Source organism: Cetorhinus maximus, chromosome 10, assembly GCF_964194155.1.
Source record: "Cetorhinus maximus chromosome 10, sCetMax3.hap1.1, whole genome shotgun sequence".
Classification (NCBI taxonomy): domain Eukaryota; kingdom Metazoa; phylum Chordata; class Chondrichthyes; order Lamniformes; family Cetorhinidae; genus Cetorhinus; species Cetorhinus maximus.
Window position 1 is genome coordinate 77,501,653 of NC_135888.1, and position 22,355 is coordinate 77,524,007.

The 22,355-nt window shown below is 44.2% G+C and overlaps 1 protein-coding gene across 1 annotated transcript in view; it reads right to left on the bottom strand.

The window, feature by feature from the left end:
- The window catches only part of LOC144685774 (fibroblast growth factor receptor 4-like), a 65,048-nt gene extending 42,903 nt beyond the window's left edge, over positions 1-22,145 (bottom strand). Inside the window, exons 1-2 of the mRNA XM_078550638.1 lie at positions 21,649-22,145; positions 10,237-10,523 (exon numbers count right to left, since the gene is read on the bottom strand). Coding sequence (XP_078406764.1) covers positions 10,237-10,342 — 106 coding nt within the window. The 5' untranslated portion in view covers positions 10,343-10,523; positions 21,649-22,145. The remainder of the gene's footprint in view (positions 1-10,236; positions 10,524-21,648) is intronic.
- Positions 22,146-22,355: the final 210 nt, after the last annotated feature.

Sequence of the window (22,355 nt, forward strand, 5' to 3'; positions counted from 1 at the left end):
TTATACCGCACTGCCATTTGCTACCCTTGGCCTCCTCGTTATCTTTGGAGAATTTACTAGATTTGCACAGTGATTGCCCGTTAAACTAGATGTGAAAAGTTGGGTCCAGAATTTAACAGCTTAAATATCTATTAATGACATGATAATTGTCAATATCCCAATCAAATCTCTCTGGCTCAGAAGGGGAACAATTTAATCTGTTCAATCTCATTCCTGCATGTATTAAATTGTTAATGGAAATTTTAAAAATGTAAATTTTATAATTTTCATTTTTTTCTTGCTCATCCTTTCTGCCCCTTTTATCTTTCCTAATCCAATCTCCCTTCTTTCTCTTTCTGTACCTGATTTGACTCTAATTCACTCCTCTTATCTTTTCGTTGTTTAGGGAGATACGATGTTGGTCCTGCCATTCACTCAGGACCCAGATGGCCTAATGTACTCACCGCGCTATTATAAGCTCACACTTCCACCAAGTTACAGCACAAAAGAGTTTTGAGTTGAAAGGTGGAGAAAGATGCCCATCAAATGGTGTATGCCACAAGATGACTTGCTTCAGAAAGATCTGGCTAATGTGTTTTTTACTAAAAAGTCATGGAGTGAAGGAGGATCCCCTTTACTTAGTAACTAAGTTAACCCTGTGCAGTAAATGCATCTTTGATAGCGCTCTGTGATTTAATATAGAAAAGATATAGGGGAGATGGTGGCATAGTGGTAATGTCATTTGACTAATGATCTAGGGGCATGGGTTCAAATCACACCATGGCAGCTTGTTGGAATTTAAATTCAATTAATAAATCTGGAATTATGAAGCTAGTCTCAGTAATGGTGACCATGAAACTATCATTGATTGTTGTAAAAACCCATCGGGTTCAATAATGTCCTTTAGGGAAGGAAAACTGCTGTCTTGCCCAGTCTGGCCTACATATGACTCCAGATCCACAGCAATGTGGTTGACTTTTAACTGCCCTCTGAAATGTTCAGTTCAAGAGCAATTAGGGATGGGCAACAAAGATTGGCTTTGTCAGTGATGTCCCCTCACGGGGGAGGCAATTGCATAGTGGTATTGTCGCTGGACTAGTAATCCAGAGACCCACAGTAATGCTCTGGATTCGAATCCCACCAAGGCAGATGGTGTGATGATTTGAATTCAATAGAAATCTGAAACTAAAAGTCTAATGATGACCAGAAACCATTGTCGATTGTTGTAAAAGCCCATCTGGTTCATTAATGCACTTTAGGGAAAGAAATCTGCCAGCCTTGCCTGGTCTGGCCTACGTGAGACTCCAAACCCACAGCAATGTGGTTGACTCTTAAATGCCCTCTGAAATGGCCTATCAAACCTCTACAAAGTCTCAAAAAAGGAATGAAACCGGACAGACCTAGGCACCGGAAATGACCGTGCAAAGTTCTCCTCACTAACAACTGGGGACCAGTGCCAAAACTGGGAGAGCTGTCTTGCAGACAGCATCATACTCTCAGAATCATACCTTACCAATGTTCCAGGCACCATCACCGTCCCTGGGTATGCCCTGTCCCAGCAGAGGTGCCGGCACAGTGGTATACAGGCGGGAGGGAGTTGCCCTGGGAGTCCTCAACATCGGCTCCAGACCCCATGAAGTCTCATGGCATCAGGTCAAAAATGGGCAAGGAAACTTCCTGCTGATTACCACGTACCGCCCTCCCTCAGCTGATGAATCAGTGCTCCTCCATGTTGAACATCACTTGGAGGAAGCATTGAGGGTGGCAAGGACACAGAATGTACTCTGGGTGGGAGACTTCAATGTCCATCACCAAGAGTAGCTAGGTAGCACCACTACTGACCAGGCTGGCCCAGTCCTAAAGGACATAGCTGCTAGACTGGGTCTGAGGCAGGTGCTGAGTGAACCTACAAGAGGGAAAAACATACTTGACCTCATCCTCACCAACCTGCCTGCTGCAGATGCATCTATCAATGACAGTATCGGTCGGAGTGACCACCGCACAGTCATTATGGAGATGAAATCCCGCCTTCACATTGAGGAGACCCTCCATTGTGTTGTGTGGTACTACCACCATGCTTAATGTGATAGATTTTGAACAGATCTAGCAACTCAAGACTGGGCCTCCATGAGATGCTGTGGGCCATCAGCAGCAGCAGAATTGTACTCGAACACAATCTGTAACCTCATGGCATGGACAAATACCCCACTCTACCATTACCATCAAGCCAGGGGATCAACCCTGGTTCAATGAAGAGTGCAGGAGGGAATGCCAGGAACAGCACCAGGCATGCCTAAAAATGAGGTGCCAACCTGGTGAAGCTATAACACAGGGCTACTTGTGTGCCAAACAGCAGAGGCAGCAAGTGATAGAAAGAGCTAAGCGATCCCAAAACCGACAGATCAGATCTGAGCTTTGCAGTCCTGCCACATCCAGTCGTGAATGGTGGTGCACAATTAAACAACTCACTAGAGGAGGAGGCTCCACAAATATCCCCACCCTCAATGATGGAGGAGCCCAGCACAGCAGTGCAAAAGATAAGGCTGAAATATTTGCTACAATCTTCAGCCAGAAGGGCCAAGTGGATGATTCATCTCGGCCTCCTCCGGGGGTCCCCAGCATCACAGATGCCAGTCTTCAGCCAATTCGATTCATTCCACGTGATATCAAGAAATAGCTGAAGACACTGGATACTGCAAAGGCTATGGGCCCTGACAACATTCCAGCAATAGTACTGAAGACTAGTGCTCCAGAACTTTCCGCTAGCCAAGCTGTTCCAGTACAGCTACAACACTGGCACCTACCCTTCCATGTGGAAAATTGCCCAGGTATGTCCTGTACACAAGAAGCAGGACAAATCCAACCTGGAAAATTACCTGTCCATCAGCCTACCCTTGATCATCAGTAAAGCAATAGAAGCGATCATCAACAGTGCTATCAAGCAGCACTTGCTTCGCAATAACCTGCTCACTGATGTTCAGTTTGGGTTCCACCAAGGCCACTCAGCCCTTGATCTCATTATAGTCTTGGTTCAAACATGGACAAAAGAGCTGAACTCCTGAGGTGAGGTGAGAGTGACTGCCCTTGACATCAAGACTGCATTTGACTGAGCCCTTGCAAAACTGGAGTCAATGGGAATCAGGGGGAAATCTCTCCAGTGGCTGGAGTCATACCTAGCACAAAGGAAGATGGTTGTGGTTGTTGGAGGTCAGCCATCTCAGCTCCAGGACTTCACTGCAGGAGTTCCTCAGGGTAGTGTCTTCGGCCCAACCATCTTCAGCTGCTTCACCAATGACCTTCCTTCCATCATAAGGTCAGAAGTGGGGATGTTCGCTGATATTGCTCAATGTTCAGCACCATTCGCGACTCCTCAGTTACTGAAGCAGTCAATGCCCAAATGCAGCAAGACCTGGACAATATCCAGGCTTGGGCTAACAAGTGGCAAGTAACATTCATGCCACACAAGTGCCAGGCAATGACCATGTCCAACAAAAGGGAATCACCCTTTGACGTTCAATGGCATTACCATCATTGAATCCCCCACTGTCGACATCGTGGGAGCTACCATTGACCAGAAACTGAGCTGGACTAGCCATGTAAATACTGTGGCTACAAGAGCAGGTCAGAGGCTCGGAATCCTGCAATGAGTAACTCACCTCAGCGCTACCAGGGTTTGGGGCGGGAGGAGGGTGAGAAACTACCCTGAGGAACTCCTGCAGTGAAGTCAGCCTGGGCGCGGGGGTGCACACAATGAAAGCTCCCTGAAGGCAGAGAGCTGCCTCCGGGAGCTGAAGAATTTAAATTCAATAAAACCAGATTTTAAATTCCGGAAAATTGCCCATGCATCAGAATGAGTCACTTAAACATATGGATGCTGAAATTTGTGTCCAAACATTTTTATCTTTTCTTAAATTAATCTCGGAAATCTCATCCCGCCCTTGGATGAGGTTTCCTGAAAAATGCAAAGGCTGTGCCTGCGCCCACCCGCCAACTGTAATGTTGGATAGGCAGCGAAAAATCCCAGCTAATTGCGCTGTTAATGGGCTTAATAGCCCTCTTAATTGTTGGCAAGCGCTACGGACTCTTGCGTGTCCTCGTCGACCGAAATATCGTGTGAGTGCACGATGACGTCGGGATGCTCACCTGACGTCATCATGTGCTATTTTATGCTTGAGCATGTCGGGCACATGCCCGCACGCCAAACAAAAGATCCTGGTTAGTGTTTCGTGATTCCTTGTTAAAAAATAGTCAACATGCAGATGCTCAGGAGGGAGAGAAATGGGCTGTGCTAATATATCCTTTACAATCAGATAACCTGTTGCCACTCACCATCAAGGCTTCCAAATGAATTATGGCTATTTAGGTGACGTAGGAGAAGGCAGTTGGTGCCCAGGAGTGAACCAATACTTTTGGGAGCTGAGGATTGAAAATTAAAAGAAAGATACTTGGCGGAAAAGAAATTGGTTTATTATTGATGCTTTGCAAAAAGAGACTTTTTGCATAAATAGGTCCTGTCTTGTAATTAGGGAACTTATTTTGTATTCTCAACTGTCTCTTTGTCTCATCTATGTTCTGGGCTCCCACATGGATACTGCCTTTTGAACAATGGATTGGAAGGCTGCTTCCCTTCTGTGTTATCCAGCTAGTAACTGTCCCAGTTCCCAGTCAGTCTGCCTCCTGCCTGTATCTTTAAATTGGAAGTTACTGTCAGCCTCAGGTTTTTATTTTCAGGAGCTGCTGCCTTTTCCTTGTTTGCTGTCACAGCTGGCAGCAAACACAGGCCACTCTTCGGTCACCAAGTGTTAATCCTTGCCCTCTGGGGGCATGGCAACAACAAACATAAGATTCAAAGCCAGCCTGCCTTTCTCCATAGGCACTAGCCTGGAATTCCCTGATTCCTTCTCAAAATGACAGAGAGATTGAGTCCCATACTGGGAAGCAGACAAAGCTACCTCTTCTTCCTACCCTGACACATGAAGAAGTTTATTAAGATGTCATTTATCTCCAGCTGTGTTAAAGAGATGCAGACTGAATAAAATGCAACCTGCTCATGATGCCTTTTAACTTGCCCAATAGAAAACAGGCCTTGTTCTAAAAGGCCAGACTTCCTGGGCTGGTGGAATCACTATCGTAGTGTGCATTTTCCTAATCAAGAGGAGCACAGGGAGAATGTGGGAGTGTTGCTGCTTTCAGCAATGGTCCCACAGTTCTTGAGACTGAAATTGATATCTACTCCCCAACATGTTGATAGCATCCCTATTTCAGATTGGAGACTCAAAGTCAGTAACTGAAATCTCAAAACTTTTCCAGAGAACACGCGGAAAAATCGGGAAACTAAGAAAATGAAAGAAAGTGACAAAAATGCGGAAAGAATCTTAAAGGTGTGCAAAGCGCAGCCTCTTTCAAAATAAATCAACTTCACCCAGGATATACGTAGTTGAAAGCATGATCATGCGATGGGTCATGATGACTTTGTGGTTTCTCATTGTGTCTGCCATCACTAAGTTTTTTTAAGTGATAGTTTTAGCAAAAGTTATTTTTTTAAAGAATTATAAAGAACTTTGAAAACAATGCTTGCTGTATCTAAGTAATGAGGCATTTAACATGGTAGTATTGCAGTGAAGTTTTTGCAGCCGTTGCTTCTGGTTATTCCACTGAGGCAATAACATCCCTTCATTACTGCTGCTGCTTTGCACCAAAATGCAATACCACCTACTCTAATGTTCTACTTGGTACATTGACTCTATTGTGCCAGGGTACAGACATGCTCTATGGTTATACCTAATGGCTCAGCTTCGTTCTCACTGCAAAGTCACATGCATTCACCTGCCTTTTACCCTCATAAGTTATCTGAAATTCCTAAAGGGGAAAGATATTCTAGGGAAAAGAGTTTACGTGCAAACGAGCTTCTTCCCTTCCTCCACACTTATTATTATTGTTATTAAAACATGTCTCCTAAATATTAGGAAAGATATGTCATTTGATCGCAATATGAGGACTCAGAATTTTTAGTTCATTGCAAGCTCTTGTACATTTACTTAATGTAACTCTGCTTCAGTTGAGTGTTCTGGAATGTGTGAATCCAGATTAAGGATCAGCTAAATCAATTCTGTGACTCACTGACATCACGAAGCTCGGCAGATCAGGTGGTCCCAGTTTCAAACCCAAATCTGGTGAGTTAGCTGAACTCAGAAAAGTACTTGGGGTTTTCCAATTGGCCTCAGCTCCCCAAATAATAAAGGGAGCAAGATCCAGAGTGCTTCCTGCTAGAAAGCAGGCTAGCACAGGATTGGGCTGGTCCAACAGCCTACCACAACTCACTGTCTAAAGTCACACAAGGATGAAGTATCAGAGGACTTGTGTCATTCTGTCATTTCCCAGCAAGAGCTCAGCTGAAGCACATTGGCATTTGAAAAGGTGCCGTGAAAGTAAACAGCAAAAGAAAACCTCACGACATGTGTATAGCCCATTACTCTATTATTTTCCTGGACATCAGGTAGAGCAGGGTAGAGACCCTGATTTACCAGAAGGTGATCTTTTCGATGGTTCAGAATGCAAGGTAACAAGCAGTGAAAATCATGTTCAGCCTCACAATAATCTTTTTTAATTAATTAAAAGAAGAAATTTAAACTGCCTTCCCTAGGAGTCCTCTGTGTTGCTCTTAAATAATGCTGCATTAGCCCATCCTCTCATTACCTCATGCTGCTCTCTGTAAACAGCTTTTAATCTTCACATACCACCTGCTTAGACAAGGCCTTCCATCGACCTCCTCAGCCTGCTCACAGCTTGATGCTGAATCCTCTTTTAGCTTTGTCTCTGCTCTTCCATTCTAATGATCTTATATCTATAAGATTTTAATCTCAGGTGACAACAGCAATATGCACTCTGACTAGCTGGTTGAATCCATTACTATCCTTTTTCCTCAATGTTATTAATAACATGGGTACAGTTCTGAATCAGCTACGCACCTGATGCTACCCATAATACCTAAACCTAAACTCTGGAATTCCGTCTCTAAACCTCCCCCCTACCCCCCTCCATGCCCTCATTAGTGCTTTTTCCTCCTTTAAGACATTCCTTCAAACTTACTTCACCTGTCCTAATAGCTCCATATGTGGCTCAGTCCCAAAGTTTTTTTCGTAACACTTCTGTGAGGCACCTTGTGATATACATTAAAGGCTCTATATAAATAAGTTCTTGTTGTTGCAAAATACTTTGGGCCATCCTGAGATTTTGAAAGGCAACCAATATATTAATGCAAATAATTTTTTCCTTTTATAAACAATTCTTTCATTCTGTCATACTGGCATAGGCATAGTATCAATTACGTACAACACTCTCATATAGACATAGGTACAAGTCTAGTATCAGTTATAGAATGCACCCCTGCAGGTTGGCACAGGTGTAGATCTAGTATCAGTTCATTACAACTTACCCAGACTGACATATCTATGGATGTGGTATCAGCTATGTACAAGTCCTTCATGGGTATGGGTATAAATTTAGTTACATGGACACAGATACAGATCTTGTATCACAGGTGTACCTTTCCCCCATACTCCTGCAGGTATTGTCACTCAGTGGGTCTCAATTGCCTGGATTTGCAATTGAGCTGTGTTTTCTCTTAAACAGAATAAACTATGCATAGCTGACAATAACTGAGGGCCTGACTGCTCAGCTGGTCACTGAAGGACACATTCCATAAGCAAGGGAACCACATAAATGGGTAAGCAACAGTCGCCGGTGAGATGTGTGGGTCTTTTTGTGAGGAGGATAAACTGCAGATGAAAAAGTTCTGTTTGGATGATAAGAACCTTCTATGTACATTTAACGGTTAGCCATGGTTCGGTGGTACTTTTACTAATCAGGCCACAATGTGCAATTGACGCAATTGTGGTATAAATTAGTTTAATCCAACGCAATCTGCATAACAAAATGGCTAGACTGTCTATTGACATTTACGGTGTAAAAAAGCTTTGAAATGAAAGCATATCTACAAGGCGTATTGTGAAAAATTCCACCAATATGAAGAAATTGAACTTTAGCTTCAATTTTATACAATTCAAAGAAAAACTCCAGCACCTAAGTGTGAGGGGGTGGGTGGAAAAGGAGACTTCTGCAACCAAAAGCCTGCTATTCATTTAACAAGCAACCCTTAATTGGCTTCCATGTCTGCAACAATTAAATATTCCTGAAAATTAGCCAAGTTCCTTCACCCTCCATTCAAGAGGAGCAGAGCAGAGTTGCTTGCAGGCCGTGTGAACTCCACGCCTCATCTTGGCTGCTATGTGTGAGACGTTCACTCCATTCATAATAAACTGACAGCTTCTGTTTCTGGTGCCACAGACTGCAGTGGGGAGGGAGGGAGGGAGGGATGGAGGGAGAGAGAGAGGTTGGGGGTGGGGGGTAGGTGTGGTGGTGGTGGGGGGGGCAGTTGGATTGTGCTTTCCAGAATGGCAGGCGAAGCTTCTTTTCCCTTCTCCCACTTCACCCGCACCCCCATCCCCCCCACCCCTCCCAACCCCCCACCCCCCACCTTAGCCCTGCCACCCCCTTACTTCATAGGTTTTGGCCTGGGGCCACCAATCTCACATTAAAGCCCAGAACATTGAAGGATAGAGTGACACACAGAATCGAGCCTGAGCGGGTGCTCTTTATACACAAATGTACACAATTCCCAGGGACAATAACTGGGCCACCACTCAAAAGCAGGCTAGATTACAGTGCGCATTTCTGTGGACAAAGGCCTCTCTCTGGGTCGAGACTTTGGGGGCAGCATGTGAGACAGGCTAATGAGATCTCACGCAGCAAATCCCTCAGTAACCGCACCACGTCCTGATATTCCTCCTTTAACCCTTTGCAAACCAAGGAAGATTTACATGTTACAAACCACGCAGTGCTCGCTTAGCAACCTTAAAATGGCTGTCTCCTATAACCAATTCGTTACCATTTAGGCGTTAGAGAATCCAAGTTTGTTTTATAATGTGTTGTGGTTGGTGGGGGGGGCAGTGGATCTCTACTAATTTACCTGGTTAAGGCTATAAATTGCTGCGCTAGATAAAACAGAAACAGCTAACTCAGCATAGAACGGGAATCTTGAACAGCAGATCCTAAGCTATATTCTTATATTCACCCTTTAATCTCTGCGGTTTGATCCTTGGTCTGTTTTGGTTGCATTTATTTAAATGGGAAGGGAGGTGATAGTGCTACAATCATGATTATAGAGGTGAAATCAAACAGTGTTCCTACCGGGCTGCTAGTCTCAAACTGGTAGGAAATGAATATGTGTGAATGTCAGGTGAGACCAGAATAGTGCCCGGTTTGTGGTGCTTTGCATGGACAAATAGGTCACCAGTATTCGTTGTTCATTGATTACACTTGAGGAATGGTCACTTGGGCAAATTATCAAAAGGTGACTGGTGCCCATGAAGCTTTGCCCCACCAAGGAATCAACACATTTAGGAAAGCAAGTGGGGAGGGGAGACAATTGAGGGAAAATGGAGAGAGAAAAAATATGTACTGTTGATCTACTCTGGGTGCAGATTCTCAGCATGCTCATAGCCTGCAGAACTGCTCAATCAATTTGTTGCAGCTCTATAACGAACAGAAAATTTTTGTTAAAATCTCGCAGATCAGTTTCTTTTCCTTGTTCCTCGTTCATGAGGTAATGAGTCACCTTAAGATATGGCTTCACTGGCAACAGCAACTTCACATTACCTCTGCCAAATGATCATTGCACGGGATCTTTTGGGTTAATTGATGATGATGGGCAACGAACTAAGTAAGGCAAAGAAGGCTTTTAGGGGACGGGTTGACACAGTCCAACAACTAAGGAGTAGTCTTGAAGCTGCCAGGCAACGGGCAGTGGAAGAACAAAAATTGGTTCAAGAACCGGCACAGGAGTGAAAGTTCCATGCAGCTGGAGCCAGCAATGGGCAAACATCAGCCAGGAGTCAGTGGAGGAGTGAAATCCAGTTTACCTGACATTAGAGGAGGACTATTTGACCCAGAACTAGTTTGTCAGTCTTAACTAAGGATTGCTCCTTCCCAGTCTATACGGCTTATTTACTCATTAGGCAGAATTTTATGCAGGCAGGATTTTATGGTCCCGCTAAAGTCAACGGACTTTTGAGCGGCTAGCCCTACCGTGACAGGGCCATAAAATTCCCCCCATTGAGTCTTTGCAAGAGCTCTGATGGAGATTTAGTCTATTCTACATTGCCATCTAATACTAAATAAGTATCATATTAGTCTTACCTGGTTGAGTGGTCTTCTCTTCCAATTGTGATTGAGCGGGCCTCAACACAGTGAGTGTAATGGGGATGAACAAGTAGAGACACAGTTTATACAACACGTGGCTCATTCCTCTTCTTTTGATTGAAAATCAAAGGAGTTATAAACCTTCCAATCTTTGTGACTCAGCTGCTCAGGGCAATCATTGGTGATGTTGGGAGATGGATGGGCCCCAACACTTTGTATCTCAGTTGTTCTGTCCGCTCATTGGCAGAGGCCTGTGAATCAGTTCTTCAATTGCTGACAGTCTGCTGGAAAATAAAATAAAATGATCAGCTCCCTCTGTGAGATTGGCATTTCCACTAAATACCTTGAGGGCGAACGCAGTATTACTTTGCATGCCACATAGACTGAAAGAGTTGAGTCTCTCATCCACTGTGTTTTACCAATGAGTCTGTCCAACTGTTCCTGGTAGGCTTATAATGCATTTATATTTAAGATCTCTGGTTGTTCCCCTCCAAGCCGTTCACCAGACTTGGAAATATATCGCTGTTCCTTCAATGTTGCTGGGTCACAATTCTGGAACTCCTAACAGCACTGTGGGTGTACCTACACCACATGGACTGCAGCGGTTCAAGAAGGTAGCTCACCACCACCTTCTCAGGGGCAACTAGGGATGGACAATAAATACTGGCCCAGCCAGCGACACATAAGTGAATAAAAAAAGAGGGGAGGGGGAGGCTAGTGGCTGGAGGAATGAGGAGGAAAAAGAAAGAGAAGGAAATTATTTGTTATTTTATTGTCTGTGCTTATCTCATTGGGATCAGACTTTGACTATGAATACCTGAGAAGATATGACTTTTCACCCCAGCTCCCTTCTCTTTTATTACGGATTTCTACCTGAGATGCCATTGACTAGTCTAAACAGGGGAAATTATCAGTAAGTGTGTCTGACAATTTTTTCACGACCCATTCCTTATCTTACAGATGTGCATTCATCTCCCGTGCAGGGTGTGCAAAGCTAAATGAGCCCTCAGTTACTGACCTTGAGATGTACACCTTTATTTCCCTGGGTGATGATGTGGCAAGCTAATCTCCTGCCCTTTATGGAACTTATCTTATTTTTATTTAATTGAAATCAATGGGATGAAGATTGTGGGTGTTGGTGGGAGGGGTGGAGAAATCACATAATGGATCTGGGATCCACACTGCCAGATGACTGTTGAGGCAGTAAAGCTGAAAATCAACTCCTCAATTTCTCTCAGCCGCGATTTCTCTGTTAATCATGGGGCAAAATTTTCGGGTCAGCGGGCGGTTGTGATGGGCGGGCCCGGGAGCAGCCAGGGAACGGATTGCCAACCGGGATTGGCCCCCGGCTGTAATCTCACAATGGCTGGCCAATTAACGGCAGCCAGTGTGAAACGGGAGGAGGGCGAGCGCTGAAGTCAGCGCGAGTGTGGGGGAACGCGGAAGGAAAGCTCCCTGGAGGCAGAGAGCTGCCTCAGGGTGCTGACAAATTTAAAATCAATAAAAACAAAATTTAAAATCAGGAAAAAATGTCCACGCGTCAGAATGAGTCACCTTAACGTGCGAATGCTGAAAATTCTGTCCAAACATTTAAATCTTTTTAAAAATTAATCTCGGAAACCTCATCCCGCCCTTGGATGAGGTTTCCTCAAAAAGGCAAAGGCCGCCAGGCCGATTCACCTGCCTGCCCGCCAACCGTAACGTTGGACAGGCAGCAAAAAATCGCCGTCAATTGCTACTTTAATGGCCTTAATAGGCCTCTTAATTGTCAACCGGCGCCCGCCAACCAAAATATCGCGTGAGCGCGCGATGACATTTGGACCCGTACGTCGAGCGAAAAATTCTACCCATAGTTTTAATCATATGACAAGAGTCATGTCATCTGTATTACATATTTAACATACTTTCAACTCAAGAGTGAGGACGTTTGCATATTATAACTTATGTCCTACCCTAGGATCAATCTCTGAACACGGATAAAAGAGTCTATTTGACAATCTCCTCATCAAAGCACCAAGTTATTTCTTAAAATTCCAATTGTTTTGCTTCCTGTAACCTACCAAAAAGCCATTCTAGAGACTGATCATTATTATGTTAAAAGAATCATTTTGTGTATATCATTTACTCTTTTGCCAGTCTGTGCTATAGTCATTATGTTCCCACGCACTCACAATCTGACTTGCACATTTTATTATTACGGGGAAATGGTGGTGCAGTGGTAATGTCACTGGACTAGTCACCTAGAGATCCAGATTAATGGCTCTGGAGGCATGAGTTCAAATTCCACTAGAGCTGGTGGAATTCAAATTCAGCTAATTAATAAAAATCTGGAATTGAAAGCTAGTCTATGTAATGGTGACCATGAAACTATCATTGATTGTTATAAAAACCCATCTGGTTCACTAATGTCACTTAGGAAAGGAAATTTGCTCCTCTTTACCTGGTCTGGCCTACATGTGACTCCATAGCAATGTGGTTGACTCTTAACTGGGACCCCCTCCACTCTGAAATGCCTGAGCAAGCCGCATCACTTATTACAGATCCATTTGGGCTGCAGCAGTTCAAGGAGGTGCTTCATCATCTATTTCTCAAGGGCAGTTGGGATGGGCAACAAATGCTGATCTTGACAGCAATGCCCACATCCCATGAATGAATGTAAAAAAAATCTCTTCTTAATAGAAGCCCAGCAAAATTGAAGTGAGCAAAATAAGCTTTGTATCACTTAGAGAAATGGTTCACTTGGGGGAGAATTTTCCCCCGTTGGGGGGGTCGTGCGGGGGCGGGCAGGAGCAAGTGCGAGACCGATCGGCGCCCCCGATCGGGTGTGCACTGCCATTTTACATGGGCGGGCCAATTAAGGCCCACCCAGCGTGACGCACACCCAGAAGGGCTGAGCGCTTCCTATGCGGGCAGGAGGGTGATTCCCTGAGAGGTTCCCTGTGCTCTTTCGCACATGCGCGTGGAAGAGCGCAGAGATCTCTCCAAGGCACAGAGGTGCCTCAGGGAAATTGGTTTCAGTGCTAAAGTTTGAAATGAAGGTTTGTAACACTTTTAAAACATGTCCCCTCATGTGACACTATCACATGAGCTGGGACATGTCAAAGAATAAAAGCATAAATTGTTATTACATTTCAAAACACTTCATGAAACCTTATCCCGCCCGTGGATGAGGTTCCATGAAAAACGCGAAGGCCGCCTGGGCTCTTCGCCTGCCAGCCAACCTTAAGGTTGGATGGGCAGCATTCTTAACAGCTTTAATGATTTTCTTAAGGGCTTTAATAGGCCTTTGACAGTTCAGCAGGCAGGCAGCTGACGTGGCTGCGCGCCCGCCGAACCGATAATCTAAATGACGCACAATGACGTCGGGATGCCTGCCCGACATCACAACCTGCCATTTTACGCGTCGGCGAGCGGGCCCCGCCCCCCACTCGCCGATGGAAAAATTCTTCCCTTGCTGTTCAACGAGGTTGGTGCTTGGTGGTCAGAACCCTCTAATTTACCCTTGAATCCTGGCATTGATAAAAGTCTGAAAGTCCAATGAAACATACCTGCACGCAATCTTTGAATCCCAAGGTGTGCTTGCACTCTTGCATTTAGCAAACATACATGAAATATAGTATGCACACTGTGGCCCTCATCTTGTGGACCAGCATTGAGAATTAATTATTGAATTCAGTCAGAAAATCTTGTGCATTGTATACAAAGACCATTCTGTTCCATAAGACCATGGACACAGAATTTTACAGGGTCATGACAAATGCCCCATCCTCACCTGGATAGGGAAGTAATCTGTTTTTCAATGTTTTAAAGGAAACCGTTAACTGCATGCTCCTATTGTTAGCTAGGCACTCTTAACCCCCTCATGGTTTAGTGGGAAAATACATTGCCCAATGTGACACTTAGCCACATGCACGAAGCTCCCAAGTTCATCTCAGGGTCTGTAATCGATTAGCTAATCTCTGCCTGTGCAGCAGAAACTAGAACTAGCCCTTGGCTGTGCAGAGGAAAAATCAACCTTGATTTCCATGTCTGACCACTGTGCGGCAACCTTTTCTTGTAAATCCATTCAGGTTGAATGAAAAAAGATTTTGGTTCAGCTACGATGCTCCCCACAGTTGAATAGCTTGCTGGAACTTATTATCCTGGCTCGTGGATAAGGTTTTGTAGGACAATGGGACAAATGGAGCTCATGAAGTGGGGGAGGAAACTGGGAAAAAAGCAATGCAGTATAAAAGTAAGCACTGTACAGGTGGCTGAGCTAATGCAGCTCATTAAATGGGTGCCATCTCCCCTTATCAACATGGCCCTATATCAGAAACAATGTTCACTCACTGGACATTGTAGTGGTTTCAAGGAGTCAGTCCTAGTTTTGAAAGGGACAACTCCCCACCTCCCCCGCCCCCACCAACTCAAGATCACAGGAAAATATGCTGTATGCTTGATTAGTTTCTTTAACTTGGGAGTACAACAGCAAACAGTTGTGAAAGCAGCCAATCTTGACTAACAGCGGGTCCTCTGTCTACTGAAAAGAGCATGTCCGTCTTCCTCTCACTCTCTCTTCCTGTTGTTTTAAAGTCAGGATCCGAAAGAGCTTTGCTCAAGACAGGGGAGTAATTCTTCTATGGTCCGCTCTCACTTGTCTGAGACATCAAGGGCCATCTGTTCATTCTGCTGTTATCACAGTGTTGACAAAGAACCCTCTTACTTTCCAACATGGTTTAGAGCACGATCCCTCCTTCCACCTCCTCCCCCACCATACACTCATTCACTAACTACAACCAACCCTTCCTGAAACCCCGAAGCTTTGGCTCCAATACCTCAACACTCGTCGTTTATCTCTTATGTTTGTCATTTGTCTAACATTTGTCAAGTGGGCTAAGACAGAGCCCTTTTTGTCAGCTTAATTTGTAAGCTGTTCTCTTAATAATCAGACATAAAATTCACAGGCTATTCTGAGCCCGTTCCTTGTCATAACTGCCAGTACCCTGCTCTGTACTCTCCTTTGTCCCTACCACAGTAATGTGGACTTTAATTGGTACTCAGTGAATTTATCTGTAGGCTCTCCTGATAGTTTAGTGAGCTTATTCAGTGAATCACACAGATCTGAAAGATCCCATGATTGATTCTCAGCTGAGTAAAGCTGCCACAATTAATCTCCATATGTCTGAGTCAAGAAGAGAAAGTTTCGACCAACATCTGGAGTGCATGCCTGGTGAAGTGAAGGGTTGTGTTGTCTGTGATGCCTCCCATAGTTGTATAGTCTGCTAGTGCTAAAATTGAGGCTCAGATATGATTAATGACCACTAGCATAAGTTACTGGAAGTACTTACACCAGGAGGTAACATTTTCAATAGAGGTGGGGAGAAAAATGATGGGAAATAGGTTAAAAAAAAGTGAGACTGATGCTTCACATCAGGAAACTCACTCTTCTGATTACGTGGGTTAGGCCACCTTGACATTAATGAATTGGTACCTTATTTCAGCCAAACCAAAGAACATCAATGTGGGAATATTTAGTTGCCCTCATACAATATTCCTCCTCCCATCCAATATAAACAGCATAGGCCCTAACTGGCAGAATTAGTAAGTGGTAGAGACCAAACTGGTACAGAGTGAGCAGCATAGACAGGCACAGGCTTGCACAGACAGTAGATGGAACTTATAGGCCATGATTTTTCCCTCGTCAGGCGGGCTGGGCGGGAGCGGGCAGGAGCTGTCGGGAAGCTGACCGCCGCCTGCGATCGGGGCTGGAAGGCGACTTCACGCTGGTGGGCAAATTAAGGCCTGCCCAGTGTGAAACGCGAGCGCTACCTGTGTGTGGGGGAGGAGGAGGGCAAGATGCCTCAGGGAGATGAAGAGTTCTGGAAATTAAAAATAAAGACTTTTAAAATGGTAAAAAAAGACCTGTTCCCTCATGTGACTCTGTCACATGAGCAGGGACATATTAGAAATTAGGATGAAATTTTTAATTTTTTTTTACTGACTGATCGAAACCTCATCCCAGTCCAACCGTTCGGTTGGCGGGCGGGCAAATCAACCGGATGAGGTTTCGCAAAAAATCCAAAGGCCGCTTGGCCTTTTCACCTGCCCACCAACTGTAAGGTTGGACGGGCAGCGAAAGACTTAATTCAATTACATTTTAATGGCCTTAATAGGCCTTTTAATTGTCAGCAGGCACTCTGCCGACCCACGCGCGTACCCGCTGACCGGAATATCGCGCAAGTGCGCAGCGATGTCAGGACGCTCGCCTGATGTCATTGCGCATCATTTTACGCTCGAGCAGGTCAGGCGCACGCCCACCCGCTCAGCCAAAAATCCTGCCCATAGAACCAGACTGGCACACAGACTGAGCAGGGTAGATAGACGCCAGTCTCCTACACAGTGAGAAAGGCAGATAAACCCCATGTTAGCACACATAGTGGGCAGGATTTTCTGGCTGGTGGGCTGGCGTGAAGCGGTCTGCTGCCCGCGATTGGGCCCCGACCGTGATTTTACGCTGACAGGCCAATTAATGGCTAGCCAGCGTGAAAGGCGCACTGAGGAGCTCAGCACTGCCGGGGTGGGGGCAGGAGGAGTGCGAGCGCTAAAGTCTGTGCATGCGCGGGGGAGCGGGCACTGAAAGCTCCCCGAGGGCACAGAGCTGCCTCAGGGAGCTGAAGAATTGTGGACACAAAAACAAACATTTTAAAAATGAGAGAAACATGTCCCCACGTGTGACTCAGTCACATGAACAGGGACATGTTTAAAATGATGTGTAAAAATTTTTTTTATCTTTTTAAAATTACTTCTGGAAACCTCATTCTGCCTGTGGATGAGGTTTCATAAAAAACCAAAGGCCGCTTGGCCGATTTGCCCGCTCGCCAACAGAACGGTTGGACTGGGAGAGCAAAATACAAATTAATTGCCTGTTAAAGGGCCTTAATAGGCCTCTTAATTGTCAGCGGGCACGCTGTGAACCCTTGCACCCGCCCGCCGACCAAACGACCGCATGAGTGCATGATGACGTCGGAACACTCGCCTGACATCATCGTACGTGATTTTACACCCAATTGAGTTGGACGTGTGCCCCCCCACACGACGTAAAATCTTGCCCAGTGAGTTGGACAGATACGGGCAGATTGGCACTGTAACAGAACTTTATCACCTCTGAGAATTTTTAGGCATTTGACCATTTGGGTGTTCCGACCCCACACGGATCAAAGATATGACCTGCATCGCAATCCTACTAGAGATGGCCAATTAGCAGGCTGTCTCCACGTCAGCATCCAATTAATGATGGTTGGTATGGCATGGACATGGGGGTGGCCCTACTGAGTGGGGCCCAATGGGAGGGCCTGCAGGATTGGATGGACAGCAGAACCACTAGGAGAGATAGCCAGTGCTGTGCAGAGGGAGAGCTTGAGAGTGCCTCAAAATGGAAGTCCTGACGAAAGGTTTCTAAGGGTTTATTAAAAATGAAGGCCCAGAGCTTTCATGGCCATCAGCCTGCGGGAAAACCCCTGCACAGGAATGATCTTGGCTGCGGTTGTGCTCATTTCAGCCTTGCAGTTCCGTTATAGCAACATGGACAGCAGCCTCCAATGTCCCACTAGCCTCCCGCTATGAGGTCACCTTTGGTACCCTGTCGGACTCCTGACACTGTGTGGGGCCTGCATGCCTCCCATAAGATCATATTGCTGCAGGCAATTAAGTGCTAATTGCCCTTTAACACACCAGGATTGGCTGCCTACTGCAGAAGGGAAGATCTCCCGGAGGCAGGAACATGTCAGGGAGCTGAACCAATGTGCGGCATTCCAAATTTCCTCACCCCTCCCCCCACCTCCAAAGCCACCTCCTCAGGACCAGTAAGATTCCAGTCATGGAGTAAGAAAGAGAGTTCCTGACAGGTACACAGAATGTGTAGAACAGTTGGACCCTGACTAGCCCAGAGAGGGAATGGGATAGCTAGACTCCAGACCAGCACAGGTCATGAGCAAGACAGACAGAATCCCGGCTCATAGACAATGGAAAAAGTTGGATAGAGCCCAGATTAACAGTGCAGTAATATAGGTTATACCATGAGGATGAGCATATAAATGTTATTATACTGATTAATACTTCTTTTAAGTATTTGCAGGGAAGGTATGAGCAATATGCCCTCTCCAAACAAGGTTATTGCAGTAAAGATAAACCAGAATATTATTTTGAGTTTAAATGCAGGAGTAGTACTAGAGGACACATCTTCAAACTCGTGAAAGGAAATTTTAGGATTGATATCAGGAAATTCTTCTTCACACGAGAAATGATTAAAATGTGGAACAAATGTCTAAAAGAGAGTGAAGGCAATAACCCTGGAATCACATAGGAAACAATTGGATGCTGTAGTGAGCTGATGTTGGAGTTTCTATGGACTGAAAATTAGGACAGGCAAATTATCTTCCTCATCTGTATTATCTTATGACCATTAACTTCACATGCACCCATATGTAAACCCTCAACATCAAGCATACTATCCACTAGCTTGGTTGAGGGCTGATAAAACTTGTACCTGCAAGAGTGTGAAGCAGCCTTGGGACTGAAAGCCTGCAATCACATTGTTCCTTCAGAAAAAGGCCTGAGAAGATACACCTGTTGTATTACAAGTACTTATTCATCTTTTAGGACTAGGTATCTCTCTCTCTCTGTTATCACTCAAACCACATTTCTCCATTGTAAAGGAAATGTTCATGCAATGTAAAACAAACCAGTATTGGCTGCCTTTTGAGTTGGATTAAAAGTCCATCATTGTGGATTACATGCAACCTTCGAACACATTTAAGGAGTGTTAAACATCAACTTGCTGATCCATGGAATCAAATTAAATTTTGATAATTCCAAGATATTTGCAATACATTTCGTAACAAAGAGCAAGAGAAAAGAGTCAGCAGTGATCTGTTCCCCATGGCCAGCACAATATTATGTCTCTCGTATATTCCAGTATTAGCTAGCACTTTAAAAAAATACAGTTCTTTTCTGCAAATTTTTTACCTCCCCTACTGTATTCGTTCCTGAGCCGTTCCATAGGTATAACCAACCCTCCGGTCCCAGCAGTTTCCCATGTCCACAAATGTACCTATCTCTCTGGGGGTCAGGGGATGGGAATTGGGAGCAGGATCCCTGGAATGTTTTCCTGACTTTAACCCAGGGGTGCTGAAGGCAAATGCTATCTGTTGGCCTGCCTGAGATGAGGAATCAAAACTGTGACATTTCTGGTCTGTATATCCCACATACACACTACCTTAGAACTAAGCCACTGAGGGAGCCCCTTCATTTACTTTAATTCCAGGTTTGGGCTTGAGGGGGGTTGTAATTCACAGCTTGCACAAACCTCATGATGTGAGGAAATGCACCAATTTTCAACAGTACACCCCTAACCTCCCGATCTTCTAAAATTTGTCCAACACATCGGCCAATTTTGTGAAGTATTTTGAGATGTAATCAGCTGCAATAGGTCTTGCAAAATTTCTGTTACACTTCAGAACAGAAGGCCACTGTGAATTTGGATACATTTTTAATAAACTTTGAGATTTCTTGTAAAACCATGAGTTCATAATATCTCTGCTTGATTATTTACTGCAGTGAATTAATTTAGGAACAGTGAAATAACCTTGCAAGGAACAACCTCTCCCATTACAATCACTCACGCACACAATGATAAGAGAGCTCCACTATTCTTGCCTTTCCACTGGAGGCACCTTTAAACCATAATTAATATGCATTGGAAAAAGCATCTTTCATGCTTTGAGCACGTACTGGCTGGTGTCTACTGGGATCTGATGGGGTCTATCTATTTCCTCTAAGGAAGTTGTTTTTTTCTAAGTAGTCTGGATGAGGTTGACCCTTTTGATTTATAATATCTCCTCAGCAAATTCCTAAAGGTCAAATCTCATTGTATTCATTCTGGCTGCATGGATTTCCTTATCATTGCAAGGCAATAACTTTTAGAAAACTACACCAGCAGGTCCTGAGCATGGAAGTAAGACTCATTCTGAGAGCTCTGGCAGAAAGCAGGATAGTTTGGTCTCACTGCAAGTAGAGTCAGTCATCTAAAGGAATGAGACTTCTGTCTTTCAGAGTTAGTGTTGGAATGGGTCAGACAATAAATGTATATGCAAGCTGGTGATTGTTAGCCTATCTGGGTATATGATTGTAGAGGAGGATTAGTGCAGGTGATGGGTATAAGTACATATAGCAATACCCCTGTGCTTTAGAATGAGACCCATTCAAGTAGTGGGTCGGTGGGATTCACAGTTTGATAAAAATTAACCAGGCGATATCAGTAGACAGGAAACTGCCTCCAGGAAGTATTAGTTCTGTAAAATTACAGTAAATACACATAAATTTAGATAAAGACTAGCTTTTCCCCATCATGGAAAGTTTAACACTGTGAATGATATCTTTCTTATACAAGCCCTAACAATAGCAGCAGTCCTGCTTAGAGTATGTTGTTTCACATTGAAACCTTCACGCAAAAGAACTGGATTGGAACTAATTTTACACTGTAAAACATTGCAAGTTCAGTTCAATTAACATTGTGTAGTAGAATGAATCAATGAAAAGTGTCTGGTAGAAAAATTACAAATAAATTCTTATTACTGACCGCATTCTTCTTGAAAGATTACTTTTGATGACATTAGGGTGAACATTTTTGTTCTATTTCGAAGGGATCTTAGTTCTAATCATACTTAATTCCCAGTGCATGACTTCACAAAATGTTCCATAGGATTAAATTTAATTCAATGAAAACTGTCACAGCAGCCAGAATCTTATGCGGTGGCACCTCTTCAGGATTCTGATTATTATATATATATCTTATCATATTCTACAACTATTAACTAACTAGAATGAAGGAAAGCAGTGTGCCTCACTATGTTCATTATTTTGATCTTGAATCTTCAGGTAGCAGTAAGTAATGAATAAAACACTGTTGCTTCAAATAGAGTAAGGAGTTAAGCTGACTTCTCAGGTATGGGCCTTCCACTTCAATATTTGTATGAGTGCCCAAAATCAGATAACTATGGCATAATATTAATAAATTTCTCCCATACAGCAGCTTGATACAAAGAGAACTAACTGTCAGGAATGGACTGGGTTCCCTGAAATGAAAAATCTTTAACCGGAAAAGTGGGGTAGTGAAAATACATGGTTATGGAATCATTCACAGAAGCACTCGGGGAAATCTTTTCATTTCCCATATGGCCAGTCCACCAGTGAGAATTACATACCCACAGCACAGTTGGCTGGTCACAATCTGTTCCGGAAAAATGTGCATTCTGGTGTTTATCACAAGCAGTCAGGAAGCTTCGGTCCACACAGATTTATATACATTAAACACACACAGACACACACCTGTCTATAATCGTCACTGCTTACTTACTGCTGGAGACCTACCTCTTTGAGAATCTTCAGAGCATCTCAGGTAAATTACTAACTGTAGGAGCAGTACCTCAGATCTTAGTACCTTAGAACGACCGGTTGATCCATACAAGTTTCACTCCATTAAGGTGCTTGTGTGACGATACAGGGAACTAAGTAAACTCCACCAATTGTCCTTTCCCTCAGTACACACTGAAAAGAAAGATGCTTCCAGAAATTCTTCTTGTATCTGTACACCAGTCAGTCTGAGTCAGAGTCACAAACACATCAAAAGAGAGTCATCTGCAGCAATAGGAGACTGGTGCCACCGTTGCACAGAGAGGAAGATGGGCAGAGACACTAAACTTGAGGTCCAATAATAGTATTCAATCCCTGTCTCCAACTCTCCAGGAAAGGTTCCTCCAGTTTAATGTCAACTGATTAATCCCAGGAAAGTTCACTGTCTGGCTGTCCCAGCAATTCCTATGAAATGCAATTGCTACAACAAGGATTCTGCTGCAACTTGTGAACCTTTGGCACAGCCAGGAGTCGACTTTACCTGATAACACCTCCTTTACTGCCTTCGGACTTCATACTCTGGCAGTCACAAATGTGCTACACAGTTAAATCCAAAGTAAACAACACAGAGTTCTAGGCGGGAAGAGGATTGTTTACACACTTGGAGCAAGAAAAAGTTTTTAAGTCTAACTCTAAAGCACAAAGCCGTCCTCTCCTCCTGGTAA